The sequence below is a fragment of the Osmerus mordax genome, chromosome 25 (genome assembly GCF_038355195.1).
Source record: "Osmerus mordax isolate fOsmMor3 chromosome 25, fOsmMor3.pri, whole genome shotgun sequence".
Lineage (NCBI taxonomy): Eukaryota > Metazoa > Chordata > Actinopteri > Osmeriformes > Osmeridae > Osmerus > Osmerus mordax.
In genome coordinates, this window is record NC_090074.1 from 5,030,024 (window position 1) to 5,045,134 (window position 15,111).

Here is a 15,111-nt window from a genome sequence, read left to right on the forward strand (position 1 = left end):
TATGTGCAGCAATTGTTCTTTATTTTAAAACATTCATTCAATCGTAAAATTGCAAGAAATGATATTGCAAATTAAAAAGATATGTTTCCACCCTCGCTGACAATCAGTCCAAACTTGACAGTGTATACTTTAGTCAGACAGTCCATCGCTGCTGGATTAGGTTGGCTTGACGATGACTGAGCTGCCTGTGACCAAAGTAGGGAAGAACTCCACCATGTATTTATTCTTCAGTCTGTGCAGGAAATGGACATACCTCACCCCCTTTCCATACCCTGAAAAGACATGCGACACCTAAACAGACACAGAAAACAGGTTGAAAATATGAACAACACAACGATAAACACAATGTGATGAATCCAAAGGTGCTGCAGACAGTTAAGAACATGTAACATCAGCAAAACACAACACACAATACAAATGGACAAATAGGCTGAACGACACAAACAAAAGATTTTAGGTCAGTGGGAAACAATACTACGAATGCATACTTCTTTCCAGGTGTGAGAGTAGGTGCTGAGGTCTTCTTTGGGGCTGGCTGTGTGTTCTGAGATAACCTGACCATCTCCTCCCAGCAACTTTACATGCAGCTGGTAGATGGACTCATGCAGCTGACTTTCTTCATACCTACAAGATCAAAATGTAAAAAGCTCAAATAAGTGGGGAAAAACACTCAGGAGGGACTCACCTTAGAAAAACACGATTTTGTGGTTTTGTCAAGGAGTGAAATAAGAACTCAAGACAGCTTTTTGTATTATTAGTTTTTGAACTATTGCAGAACTGTAATGTTAATTTTAACTAGGCCATGAATGTTTAAAAAATTTGCATCTTCAGTATGGGGCAAGCTAACTTCATAAAGGCTTCATGTGTGTGTAACTAAATAACAACATTTCAGCCTTAGCCCTTCATATTTTTTACTGTATTTACCAACGAATAATACACCATACATAACACTATAGCAAATATTAGTGGGAAACAAGACCAGGGTGATGGGTGTGGCTGTGCATGATTATTAACCCCAAGGGTGTAATTAAGTAAAGAGGTTTTGGTATTTATCTACACTTTATAGATGCCTGTGTAACCCACCTGTCTTGTATAAGGATGTCAGGCTGGTCATCCAACAGCTCATCCCACAGTCCTTCAGACTTCAGGTCAATTTTCTGCTCCAGGGTAAACCAACTGTGGACAGGCATACCAAGATCACTGTGAAAAATAGACTGAGATGGGTAGCCATTTTGAATGACAATAGTAGCTGAGTGTTACTCACCTGAACTGAGGCATGTAACAGATCACAACCCCTGGTGGTATGCCACTGTTGTCATAGGGAAGTGCCTCTACGCTGGTGGTCCAGCCAGTGTAGTCACCTAGTGTCATTGGGATGGACCACATATGCCATTCAGTGTTAATCAATGTGTGTCATGGTCAAATGTTCAAAACTTCCATTAACACTCTTTGTTGATTATTGGAATGCAAAACGATGCCTGCTGACTCACCTTCTGGCTCTGAACGAGGAGGTTCATCTCTAGGCACGCCTGTCAGTTCAGGCTCAGGAGGCAGGCTGTCATGAGTCACACCTGGGTGGGGAAAATCTATAGTTTACAATGTGTAGTGTACTTTAACCTGTACACTACACATTGTAAAGGCACAGTAGATAAAATGAATTTTTAACGTTTCTGTGAATTGTCTCGTTCCTATACGTAGGCTATAGGATAGAGTTGTAAACCTAGTGTTAGTAATGAGTACTGTGAAACGCTATGGTAGGTTTAGGATAATGTGAAAGTACATTTTGAGCAAGAATTTCAACTAGCATATTGACAAATTCAGATCCCCGCAACAGTCATAATTTGAATGTCGTAACTTTGCTCTGATTGTGTTAAGATACGAACTGTGACTACGCTATGTGGCAACAATTTAACTTCCCAGTATGCAAGTTCACAACAACCAGCGTTACAACTGCAATTGATCTGATCTGAATTATATTTGGAGGGTTGCCACCGTCAGCAGCCTGATATCTCTCCATAAATCTGTCCTTCCGTCTATTCTTTCGATTCCACTACGGTGGATCGCAATAGTACAGAAAGGAGTGACGTAGTCAACTACCGTGAGGCGCCGGGTTCCTCAACAAATTTCTGCCGAGTGGTTTCGCTTCATAGACGAACTTCCAGTCCACGGAGTCGGGCATAGATATGCCTGTGATGTTCCACTCTTTCTGACATCTTATTTTCCATTCATTGTCGGCCATAATGTCGCCGCTGCGTTGATGGCGTGTTCTAAAGTGGACCAGGAAGTGCTAAAGGCAGCTTTTTATCATTGCATGTCCCACCCTCATGAAAGTCCGTTCACCGCCCCACCCAAACGTGTTGCAATATTGACACTGATGCCTTGACTACCAGATGCCTGCAATTACCTTATTTAAAAAATATATAGCTACATCTAAATATAGCATATAAAATGAAATTACAATAAAAATGGCTTCTCCATGTGGATGAAGACACAAATTGGTTGGGGATTGTACAAAAAAAGCTAGAATTGTTGTATTGGGAATAATTTTACATAATGGCTTTACCACATAAAATATACATAAAATAAAGTCGCCTTCAATTTGAGCAAAAAGTAGCTAAAACGTAATAAGTTATTGTTTGTATGGTAAATTGGTTATACATATCCAAATATATTATAGAACTAGCCTTTTATGAAAATACAATGGATGTTATTAACAGTTAAATGTGTAGTTTATGGAAAAACCTCAAAAGGACATTTCAAATGACCACAACCCCAAATGCACAAAAAAAAATTGGTGTGTGTTTGAAGTACAGTACACTAACATAATTAATCCTGTAATAGACTGTGTGTAGCCTGCTGGAATAAAATTAGTTTGTGCATTGGAAGGTTTAGTTTGTCATCCCCAATTATTTTGAGGCTTTTCACAAACTACACATTTAACTGTTAATAATATCCATTAGATTTTCATGATAGGCTTGTTCTATTATATCTTTGAACCAAAAACAATAGGATTCCTAGAATAAGGACCCTCCCTCCAGTTGGAAAAGGTGTTTCACCGTGCAATGTAGACAATCAGGCAAGGCAAAGCAAGTTCTTTGTATAGCACATTTCATCCACATAATAGGCTGCATTAATATAAGCACACATAAAACAACATGGAACAGCATTGCTTCGTTAGTCAAAAGCACGGAAGAGCAGGTACGGTTTAATTCTAGACTTTAGTAACAGTAGGGGCCTGCGATTGATTCTGGGAACTGGTTCCAGCAGTGGTAGGCTACCTAAACTGCCTCACCCTGTTTGGACCTATGTTTGTGGCGGTAGCACAATGATCTAAGCACACTGCTTGGTTTATATTCTAGAAGCTGACATGTACTTTGGTCCTGAGCCCTTGAGTCATTTGTGCACAAGGCCTACTTTAAACTCAATGATGTAGCTAACTGGAAGCAAGTGTAGGTCTCTAATTATATGTGCACAGTTCTCTTCGTTTTGGTATTATAGCTGCTGCAAATAGATTACTGCTTGATAGTGTTTTGGGGGAGGTCGATCAGTAAACCATTGCAGTCCACCCTGGTTGTAATAATATGGATTAGTTTCCCATCTTGTTTGGACAGGAGCCACTTGCAGTGTTTCTAAAAGGGTAATATGACGCCAACAAAGTGGCCCTCTTTAGTGTTTGAGGGCTGTCCCAGATTATCCTACTCATTTTTCTAATCTCTGTTTGTTTAGTGTGACAGTGTCGAAAGCAGGAATTGATCACAAAAGAGCGGCGCAAGAAGTCGGCCTACTCAAGTCTATCGGCTACAATGCATCATTTCCTCTTTTTTTAAATTAACAATTCAAACAAATCTACTACGTTGTCATAAGGCTATCATTGGATCATAGCATAAACGATGTAACTACTAGCTAACTAGTTCACGAAGTTTACTTAGCTTGTCTAGCTGAGTAGCACCACTGTAGGTGGCTGACTGACTCGCATTATTCTCCAAACCGCAGGGCTCTGTGATATGTTTGATACGATCATTATCAGTAATCGAGCATTATCAGATTTTGAACATAAGTGCCGACCAAAAGCGTCACAATAGATACGTGTCTTGTTGACGAAGAGAACCATATTCACCAAATCAGTAACCTAATGGCCTATAACAGCGATGAGGTTTAGACGTGCTAAGGGAAGACATTCTGAAAAGAAAAAAGTTGTCCTTGGTTTGGGTGAGCCACCTTCTAAAAAGCTGTCCTGAATAACTTTGCGATGTTTTTTAGTTAAAAACGACAGTGCACAATTGTCAGTGGCAGATGAACTATCCTAATACTGAGAACATTTGCTTAAGTGCCAGAACATCCTCTCCATGCCCCACCTAATATGGCAGTGCATTCCGTAGATATCCAAACCATCCCCTAGATATCCAAACCCCGGATCTCACTGGTTAAAGAGGAATCAGCCGGAGAAGGACAAGTACGGGAAGAATAACTTCAGTCAAAGGGACCTTAACGACCCTAGTCTCGAAAACAGTCCCCATGGGAATGACAGCTTTGTGAGAGAGGTAGGCACAGCTGTCCACCTGTGTTCCAGGACTAACCCCAGGATCGACGTAGGCACAGCTGTCCACCTGTGTTCCAGGACTAACCCCAGGATCGACGTAGGCACAGCTGTCCACCTGTGTTCCAGGACTAACCCCAGGATCGACGTAGGCACAGCTGTCCACCTGTGTTCCAGGACTAACCCCAGGATCGACGTAGGCACAGCTGTCCACCTGTGTTCCAGGACTAACCCCAGGATCGACGTAGGCACAGCTGTCCACCTGTGTTCCAGGACTAACCCCAGGATCGACGTAGGCACAGCTGTCCACCTGTGTTCCAGGACTAACCCCAGGATCGACGTAGGCACAGCTGTCCACCTGTGTTCCAGGACTAACCCCAGGATCGACGACTCCAAATGCCCAGGAAGCTGTGACTTCCATCTCAGAAGCCCCGGCCCCCACATAGCAAATGTCAGGATAGTCAATGGGGATCACTTAAGCGCAGGTCAACACACAGGCTACCCTGCAAAGAAAACAAGCATGGGAGGAGAAAATTGTAAAGCGGGCTACCAGAGGAATAGCCATGGAACCTCTGCATCTCAGATGAATATTCGGCAACAGCGACAGATTTGGCCAAGAGGTGTGTTCCAGTCAGGTACCTGTGATGCAGGCACTCAGACTTACCTGACTATGGCACACCTGCGGCCCAAATCGGTCCCCTCCTCTGTCCCCAGAATAAGTAAGCTATGGAAGTTAACGAATCATAAACAGAAGGACTGTGTACCTATTTGTAATTCTTTCGTAAAGTAGAGGTAGTCAAAACATTGAATAGCTAGCAGAACATATTTATGCAAAGAAAATCATACAGATTGACTGTTTCATTTAAGAATTTCATTCAGGAAAGGATGATGTTATGGTCTGCAGCCATGCATCTATATTCTTCTGATCCCTTACGCAAATTAGGAACTAACGTCGATCTTATGGGACAGGGGTTACTACAGGGATGGTCTCCAACACCTGAAAGAAAACGTTTTTTCCCCCTTTGTAGTGTGTAGATCACAGAGGAAGACTGACGATACGTGGAGTTCTCAGCATGGCTCCCAGGTCTGCCAGCCTTCGCAGAGCCCCCCACACAGTGTCCTATACGGGAGGGGCTTTAAAGCCACAGTCCCTAGTCGCGTCCTCCGTGAGGTTGGGACCCACTCCGACACTTGTGGCCTTTCCAGCTGCCAGCTTCCCTCACAGGAAATAAGTAAGATGGGCGGGGTGAGGTCATCTGTAACAATACACTAATACCCGATCCATAAACCATATTGATTAAGTTCAAAGATGCTTCTCGTTACTTGATAGTGGTGCTGATGATAAGATAAGCCACGTTGCCAAGTTATTGATTATGCATCTTGTAAGTGCCAGCGAGCCTACTTCCTCATAAGAGACCGAAATGAAACCCACACAAGCTCCTTTGAAAACTAGATGCTTGAGTATAGATAAGAGTAAGTAAATGATCTGCTCTGTGTACGGGTCCCTGTGGAAGGTGGCGATGAATATCATGATGTATCGCCGTGAGAAATATCTGTTTCATTTTCTGTCATCTGTTTCTGTCATCGATCAACCCGGGAGCCAGTGGAGGGAGCGGCTCTGAAGGGGATCGTGGATCATGTCAGCTTGCACTACTCTCAGTGTCCTGTAGGGGAGTGTCCAGAGCCCAGTTTACCATGCAGTGACCAGCTGAGAACTGTGGGGGATGAAGTCAACTGCATTCTCAAAAAGAGGATGGTTCGTATATAATATATATATATATTAAAGAGGCAGTGTGAATGCATTGTTTGTTGAGATAACCTTTTTATGGTCAATTGGTACTCATCTCTCTGTTGGGAGTTGTAGGTAGTGGGTGATGGACACCACACAGCCCTCAGAGGTATTGTCCCTGGTCTGGTGACACTTCTCTGCATCCTGGGCACTCTGTACCTGCACCAGAAGAGACACCAGGGGACAGCCTAGCCCTGCTGCCTCGCAGTGGCCGCCAGTGACTGGGCCGTTCGACGCTACCTCAAAATAAATCTCTAGTGAAGGTCGAGAAGTTCGGATTTTGCTACTTCCGTTTGTTGATTTTATTTTGATTGCTTTTAAGGTTGTTTAGTCGACACAGACTCGACACATTTGACGTAGCCGTCGGCCCTTTCTCAGCCTCAAAATTAAGCAACTGACAACTTGCTGGGCCTGTTTGTGTCCATGACCGCTGCTTACTTTGGAAATAGCTCCACCTTGTGTGTTTTTAAGGGTACTGCGGGTCTCAACGGCAACAGACCCACAGGCCCAACTTCAACAATCACTGAAACATGGAATGCTGCACGGCACAAGCCGAAACATCTCCCAGTGAAATGCTTATAATTACTATGACGATCACAATACAGTACACAATCACAGTGCTGAATTTATGACAAGAAAGGCCCGTCTGCGCGGGGCTTTCCGTTTGTCACCAGTGTGCTTTGTATGTGCTGTGTGTGTCTGTGTGTGCGCACGGGTGTGTTATGCAAGGTAATTTATCGTTCAGCTGCCAGTGGCTTTGAAAGAGCCCCATACCCTATAAGGTCTGTCATAGAGAGACAGGGGCAGCAGAGGGGGTAGCAGAAGACCAGTTCCCAAAAGAAAGGAAACATTCAGTCAGTAGAGAAGGTAGCGTATGATCGCAATCTATAATGTTGTACCGTCACAAGCGTTTGTGACAAGTACTTCGATTAAATACGGGTGTTTCATATCTGTTGATGGCAACAGTATGGTACTATCGTTGGAAAGGAGCCACAGTGAAACAGACAACTATCCGATCCTAGACCTTTGTCTCTGTTTGAACTGTATGCGTGTGGTGTTAACTGTGTCTATGTGTCGAGCCTACGCCAAAGCGTGTGAGTGTGTGTGTGAGTGTGTATGATAACAATGTTTAATAGAGTGCTTCGTGCGGGCTTGTCTCTTATTGTCTTGGTTTGTGCTTATGCACAGCATGAGGCTACATGTGTTAGTCAGGGTAGTGGTGCGATGCAAGGTACTTTCCCTTTACCAGTGTGTACGTGTGGAAGTGTGGTGGATTATTGATCATAGGGCAGGTAGGCAGGCATGTGGGGTAGTCAGTGGTCAGGAGGAAAGGCTTAGGTTTGGGCTGTGGGATCTGCACAGCAGAAACACGTCCTGGAACTAGTCCCAAGTAAGGAATGTGGTAGCAGGGGTTTGGAAGGTTGAGAAGAGGACAACAGCAGAAATGGTGCCAGGGTCCAGAGAATGTTCTGGAATGAGAGAGGAGGGGGGCCAGGGAGTTGTCAGGTAATGAGACTGTTATGCGTGTGCGTATCTCAAGTGAGGCCGTTATGGGCTCAGGAGTTTAGACAAACAGGACTTCCCAGGACAACGATGCAGGGATCTGCCTCACATCTGGGGTAACAGGTGGGAACACTCAGAGTTGAAGGCCTTGAGTTGGGTTGCTTCTGGTTCTGAGATCGAGGTTCACTCAAGAGTGGCAGGTCGAGCTGACCTTGACAGATGAGCGAGGAGACAAACATGTAGGACCCATAACAGGATGACGAACCTTGGGGAGTAAGGGGAAGAACGTTATGAAATAGTATCATGCAGGGCAGGAGATTTTCCTCATATCAGGCTATATAATAGGATGTGTCTTGTGTGAAAGTTGCTTTTCGTGTCTTACGCTACCACGCTACCAACGCTGAATAAACCATCAAGCCACCTTGACTTTGAAAGATATGCCGTCTCCGACTCTCTTTTTGACTAAATCCTTCTGAAGAAAAAACCCTACAGAAGTCAGGGTACATGAGCATGTGTGAACTGTAGGCAAGGCATGTACATACAGTTGCCTTGGGGCTGTTAATAACGGATCCCATTTGCCCTCACCTCTCACCTGACAATGCCCCGTGGAGCAGCTGACACCAGTTGTCTTGCCCTACGCTTAGTCGTAGCTCCGCATTCTGTAATCTGTGGTGTGAGTTAGGGGTGACCCCTGACTGAGTGGGGTTCACGGTTTGATCCATTAAAGCTGCGAGACAGCTGAATAACCCACACGAGAGCATAGGTGGATGAGGGAATCTCCTCTTAGCTTTATAACTTCTAACTTGGGCCTGGTGGTTAGCAACGAGAAGGCTGTCATGGCGGGCTGACGTGGGATATTCCTGCTACTATTCAATTGAGAACCAATGTCTTACTGCGTTGGAGAGACTGGAGAATGCTTTGGTGATATGACTGGAGCACAGCTAAACACATGAAGCATCATGCAGACCGTAACCTCTGACCTTTGAAAAGGGGCAAGGAAAACAATTTCGCAACTTGGAGCGGTGCCAGGTTGGGTTGAAGAAAATACATGCGGTGTGGGCAGGACATGACATCTCTGGTGACATAGTGGAAGCACATGCAGGGTGGAATACTTGACGTGAATACCCGTCCTTGCATTTAAATACATCCATGACACATTATTTAGCAGAACCAAATACTCTAACATCAAGAATTCTGTACATACATGTTGTGCTAGAATGATGGACAGGTGGTCATTGTATTGCATGCCGTCACGCCATTTTGCTTTAAAAGTTCCCATAAAAACACGCACAGCCCACTAAAGATACCCGTGACATACGGTATCGTGGCATGTGTGTGCAATGTTAAATGGAGATGTTACCTATCGAACGTGTCGACAATACTTACAATACTGACAATACAAGCCAAAATGAAGCTACTGGGAGTAAAGGTTCACATTGACTTCTTTCTCGTAGATGGAGTACAAACAACGAACTGACTCGATGAAATTTGATCTCGAGTTTAAGTGGGCAGAGGGCAGTGCTTGAGGTGGGTGCTGATAGACATGCAAGCCAGTTATAATTATAGTCTCCCTACCACACGTGACCTCCGCCAGATCTGGTTTTAATGGGGGAGACCAGGCAGTGACACGCCCCATACAGATAAGCACTCCATCCGCACCATCAACCGGGACTCTCAGTAGAAAAGGTCAACACACAAGCTGAAGGCTCGAAATGAATCTCAGGTTTTTGCCGACATCTGTAGTTTCAGTGGTGCTTTAGTACAACGACTTTGCTGAATTCCATCATTGATCCATCTTTGCGAATGTCTCAGTCTTCAATGAGATTGACGTTCTTATTGTTGACCGAGACGAGTTTCTCTCGTCGAATTAAAGGCCGTACACTTGTAAAGATGCAAACCGCAGATTTGGGAATGACACTGACATGGGATGTAGGGGTTGCATGAAAGGAAAATAAATGGTTTTGGGACCGCTTATTGTGGTGCTAGTGAAACATAGGGAAAGCATGTGTTAAATCGTAATAGTATGTTTGTCACCATTTGTCAGTAAGCATCTAGTTTATTCTTGGCCCCAGTTTCACTTATTAGTCTTATAAGTGTTACCTATGTTTCTTGAAACGTATATTGTGACAGAGTAATAAAGATTTTTCAAAATAAAAGATTTGTATATGGTTAGCTAACCATGACTTAAAAAATTGTCTGGCACATGACTATGTACACATTGTATCAACTGTATTGTTGCCTCTAAGTAAATATGTCCACTGTTTATTTTGTCCAAAAAAAGACACCCTTTGTAAAAAAAAATAACATGAGGTTTATGCCGAATTGCTTAAAGCTCTACAGACCTCAACCACACCAAGGGTAACTAGAATGAAGGAGCACAACTTCAGTGTTTCCAGTCCATCATTTGAGTCTTTGTCTATTTTGAAAAGACAGGTGGAAAGGTTTTACACGTGGGTGACGTAGTAAAAATACTCTTAGGACCTTTTAAAATAGATATTGCTGGCTTGGTGGATGCTGTTTGATTTGTGTTTTTTACTCAGGTTTCTGTTTTCGATTAAAAAAGACAGCATTTTATGATCACATGGTTCTGGGTGTCCAATGAAAGGGGTCAAACATTTCATTGATTTATCCAAATCTATCAAAATCTATCTTCCACACATCCCACTCCTAAATCCCACCACCTTAAACTCCTTCACACATTAAAACTCACATAGTGTTTGGCGTCAGGTTTCAAAAGGCCAACGGTATTTCAGGGTGTCAGGCGCAGGTTGCCACCATGCAGTCGACATGGCTACATCTCAAGGGGTCAAGGCGTGCGCATTCCAAGTGAGGACCCTCACTGGCCTTGAGAACCAGTGTTCGTTTCCTCCGTCGCATTTCAGAGTTGGAGGAAATATATCCTTACAAAGAAATCCTTCTTGGCTCCTACTTATCCCCTGTCTTTGAGGATGGGGAGTGAACTAACTAGTCACTCCCTCTGTTGCAGTATGGATAGTACACTGACCAAGACAACACTGAACCGAACACGTGACGATCATTTCACCGTATGGGCAGAGGGTATATCTGCTGGTAAGCAGAGATGCCCCGTACGTATTTGGTAAACAGAGCGAGTATTTTAATTGGATTTAAACTGAGCTCCCGCTAAATCAGATTTTACAGACTGATTGGTGACAAGATATCACCTGACACTGAAGCATTCACAGGGGTGGCAGCACAAAATAACAGATTGTGGTTCACCCATTAAAATATGAGGATTGCCCCAGGTCCCATTATCTGAGTGCAGTCATCCAGAATAACTTAAGGATTTTCAGTGTGGGAAGACCATGGGTCTGTTTGCAAGTTTGGGGCAAACACGAGGAAGTCAAAGCATCTGCAGTCTGCTTGTGAGCAGTCCAAACTGTGAGGTGAGAGAATTTCTGTGGCCTGAGCTGGGGGGGGGGGGGGGGGTTCCATTTCCTGAGATTCATTTTCAGGGATTCCTTGTGACAAGAAGGTCCGCTGGTTCACATGCATAATATCACAGCCCTGTTACGTAACTGTCCTAGCTCGGAGGTTGACAACTGCGGTGTGTAAATCCTTAGCCACCACAATATCAGGAGTCTCATTCTCAGACGCGACGACTCAGACGGCTTCCCAACCCCTCAAACGGCCGCCGTTTATCGACGAGAGGGACACATCGAAAAGCACTCACTCGCCACAAGTGCCCTCCTGAGTCGTCATAAAGTGACTTTAACTGTGAGGACGCTTGGTGCGCGGTGTGCGTCGAATGGGGGGGTGAATCGTGGTGTGTGCGGCTCGAAAAGACACGGAGCCGTGGGGACAGAGACAAACGTGTCACCGCGCTCGGGAGTAGGACGAGCGGTAGACAGCTGGGTAACAGGAGACCGGGGTGTCGATTCGGGGCAAGGGCACCGTGACAAGCCCGCACTCCGCCCCTTCGTATCTCCTGACAGCGGTGTAAGCTGGGTGGGAGGCAGGGTGGGAGGAGGGTGAGGGGGCTGACGTGAGGCGGTCGTCGGGGGATGAGAGTGACATGAGAATGTTGCGAGGCGGGATATTGGGGCTGGGAAGGGGGAACATCTTGTACACATAGTCTGGACACTTAGTAAGGACAGGAGGACACCCGAACGCGGAACAGATATGGAGAGGCGACAGGTGGGACTGGACGAGACAGTTGCGGCACGCAGGTGTTCTGGGGTTTCCCGTTCGCCAGGTCGCCCCACAGACAGGCAGGAACGCAAGGCAGCGCTGACCTAGGCTGTGTCTCTGCCAAGGCCCTCACCGCTCCGAACACTTCCTGGACAGTCACAGTCTGCCTGTGTCTCTACACTTTACTTTGAAACCTCAGTAAACGCACAAGACAGTGCATAGATAAACCTCCAGTGTCTGCTACTGTACATCCTCTTCACATACGCCTCCCAGGAAAACACCAGTATCATCGAGTTTGCAGATGATGCTACGGTCATTGGAATGATCACTGGTGGGGCTGAGATAGCGTACAGAAGAGAGAGGGAGGAACTTGTGGCCTGGTGTCCTAATAATAATCTCCCCCTGAACACAGGCAAGACCAAGGAGATGATCATCGACCCAGGGAGGAAGAAATTGCAGCACACACCACTGTACATGGGTGAGACCGAGGTGGAAAGGGCGAAAACCTTTCAATTCCTTGGAACTCGCATCAGCAAGGACCTCACCTGGTCTCACAACCAGGGTGCGAATTAAGGGGGGGGTTTGGGGGGGGTCTGACCCCCCTAATTAAGACTTGGACCCCCCCAAAAGAGGTAAAAACAACAGGTCGAGGGGCGTCGATACACGCCCTGGAGAAGAAGTTGACCCCCTCCCGATTGTCATTGTATAATTCGCACTCTGCTCACAACATACTCCGGATCCCGGAAAAGGCCCAGCAGAGGCTGTACTTCCTGAGAAGGCTGAGGAAATGTGGCATGCCGACCAAAATTCTCAACAACTTTTACAGAGGCACAGTCGAGAGCGTCCTTACCACATCAATCATAGTGTGGTATGGACACTGCACTGCCCAGGACAGGAAGGCCCTCCAACGTGTGAACAAAACAGCACAGTTCATCTCAGGAGCAGCCTTCCCCTCACTACAGGACATTTACTCCACCAGGGTCACCAGGAGAGCCCACAATATCATCAAGGACAGAACACCCCCCCAGCACAGACTCTAGACTCTACAGGAGTCTGAAATCCAGAACAAAGAGACTAACAAGCAGTTTTCTACCCGCAGGCCGTCAGACTGGTGAACAGCTCCCTCACAAGCCACCTCCCCATTACCCCCCCCCCACCACTACATAACGATAACAGCCCCACTTCACACACGCACACACAGACACACACATACCTGAACTCTGACTTACTGCTGCTGTGTCTTCATGTCACCAACTCTACCTGCAATATTTGCAATAACGCACGGTGCACTTTAAACACTCAGGAAAACTGTCATTTCGTTTCTGTGCCTTATTTTATTCTGACTATATATTTTGATATTTTTCTCTCTTTTTAGTGTTTTATTGTAATTATGTGGAAGGAGGACATTGCAATATAAGAATGTCATTGTCCAGAGTAACTTTGTTAACTGTACACATGACAATAAATATCTTGAATCTTGAATCTTACTACCTGATCCAAAGTACGCTTTTCACAACACGTGGGAATTGAACACCAAAAGGGTCAAAGGGTTGATGACAGTGAACGCTTTAGCCATGGAATTGCCACGAATGATGATGTTTTCAATACTGTCGTTCAATTCTGTCTTGCACTGGTCCATACAGCGCTTTGGATAAGCCTGTCTGCTAAATGAACATAGTCTTTATTATCATGATTTCGATTGTGTTTTGAGAGTGACTTTGCAGACACAGAACAGGCCTGCAGGCCGCTCTACCCATAGGTTAACCTATAAGTGCCAGACCACGGGTGCAAGATAAGCAATATACGATAGGTGAAAATATCAGGAGGTCATGTGCTATGAAAGAAGACTTGATCCAAACAAAATGGCAATGAAACTGTCTTCGATACGGCCCTACTCTGCCATCCATTCGGGTGCTGTCGTGGCGCTTTCTTGAACGTGAAATCTGCATTTTTACGTTATCCACCAATGAAGGAAAGGATAGTCACAGACACGGAGAGTCCATCATCAAGGAAAGCCAGAAGAATGTAGTGCTGTTTGATCGATGGTAGAGATTTGGATTAAGTCTTCTTTCTCATCAAGGGCTTTGACAGCTCTTGTTAAAGCAAGCATTACATCATTTTTCCCAAATCTGGTCTAGTTCTTCTAAGGTGACCTGTGATGAAGGTCTGGCACTTGTCCTTTCCAAAGTCATTCAAAGACAATGGTTGCTTGTCTTATTGTAGAACAGCTTGATGGTTCCCTGGCTGCTGTTCCTGTACTGTCTGTCAAGGCGCAGAAATGACTGGGGCTTTTTTAGGGGGTCGTTACCGTTTTCTAAGGGAGGAGTCTGTCAAATCTGGATCATCATGGCACAGCCAGCCCCCTCTCCCAAAACATTCTAATAACACGCTCCCCCCCCCCCCAAACACACACGCATACATACATATTTGTTCCATGGCCAAGAGATCAGTATGTTTTCGTTGTTTAAAGAGACACGGCATGGAAACTGGACTAGTAGCAACACAGTACAATACAATGCTTTAGACTCGCTTTGACAACAAACCAATAATGAAGAGAAAGCGCCAAACTTGAGACACAATTATGAGAAACCAGTGTCTTTTAACAAATCTTTTGTTTTTGCTTTTGTTTGACCTGGTCTGCCGGGTAATTCGTTTGGACATCTTTAAGACCTTTGATTCAGTTGCCTTAAATAACTATACATATCAATGAAAGAGACTGCATGTCGGCAAAGTATTCATTGAGAGAATACTAACTTTTCCAACCCTTGGGGCCAAACATGAACCCCTGTTCTCAGTTGCATTTGGCAAAAGTCTTGCTCAGCTTTTTTCAGGCTGTTACTCTACTCCCCCCATTCCCTAACACCCCCCCCCCCCCCCCCCCTCCCTCTCTGAAAACGCCCTCGTGTCTCTCCACAGGAGCTATGTATGGGGCAAGGGGGTGAGAGAGGTGAGGGTGCAGCTGCAGGCTCCATCTTGGATGACTGAGATGTAAATCCTGGCCTTTCGTAAACTAAACCAAGTATCAGAAACAGCCCCTGGCCAATGAGGGCCCAGTGAGTGTTAAAACACGAGCCAATGGCTGCGTGTCTGTCCAGTATATAAGCAGAGAGCAAAGACCGACAAAGCTGGGTGA

The 15,111-nt window shown here is 45.2% G+C and overlaps 1 protein-coding gene across 1 annotated transcript; it reads right to left on the reverse strand.

Annotated features, from left to right (window-relative positions):
- Positions 1-2,319, reverse strand: nccrp1 (P1, F-box associated domain containing). The gene is made up of 6 exons (XM_067228977.1): positions 2,098-2,319; positions 1,491-1,571; positions 1,265-1,361; positions 1,084-1,176; positions 489-624; positions 1-291 (listed from the first exon to the last, which is right to left on the reverse strand). Exons 1-6 carry the CDS (start codon positions 2,237-2,239, stop codon positions 157-159), a joined length of 684 nt encoding a protein of 227 aa, XP_067085078.1. The 5' UTR covers positions 2,240-2,319; the 3' UTR covers positions 1-156.
- Positions 2,320-15,111: the final 12,792 nt, after the last annotated feature.

What these genes read in the sequence shown, in the direction of transcription:
- nccrp1 (XM_067228977.1), bottom strand. Translation starts at nt 2,239, where the DNA reads ATGGCCGACAATGAATGGAAAATAAGATGTCAGAAAGAGTGGAACATC. An exon ending in GACATCCTTATACAAGACAG is followed by an intron (nt 625 to 1,083) that starts GTGGGTTACACA and finishes TTGATCTTGTAG; the next exon opens with GTATGAAGAAAGTCAGCTGC. An exon ending in ACTCTCACACCTGGAAAGAA is followed by an intron (nt 292 to 488) that starts GTATGCATTCGT and finishes GTGTCTGTTTAG; the next exon opens with GTGTCGCATGTCTTTTCAGG.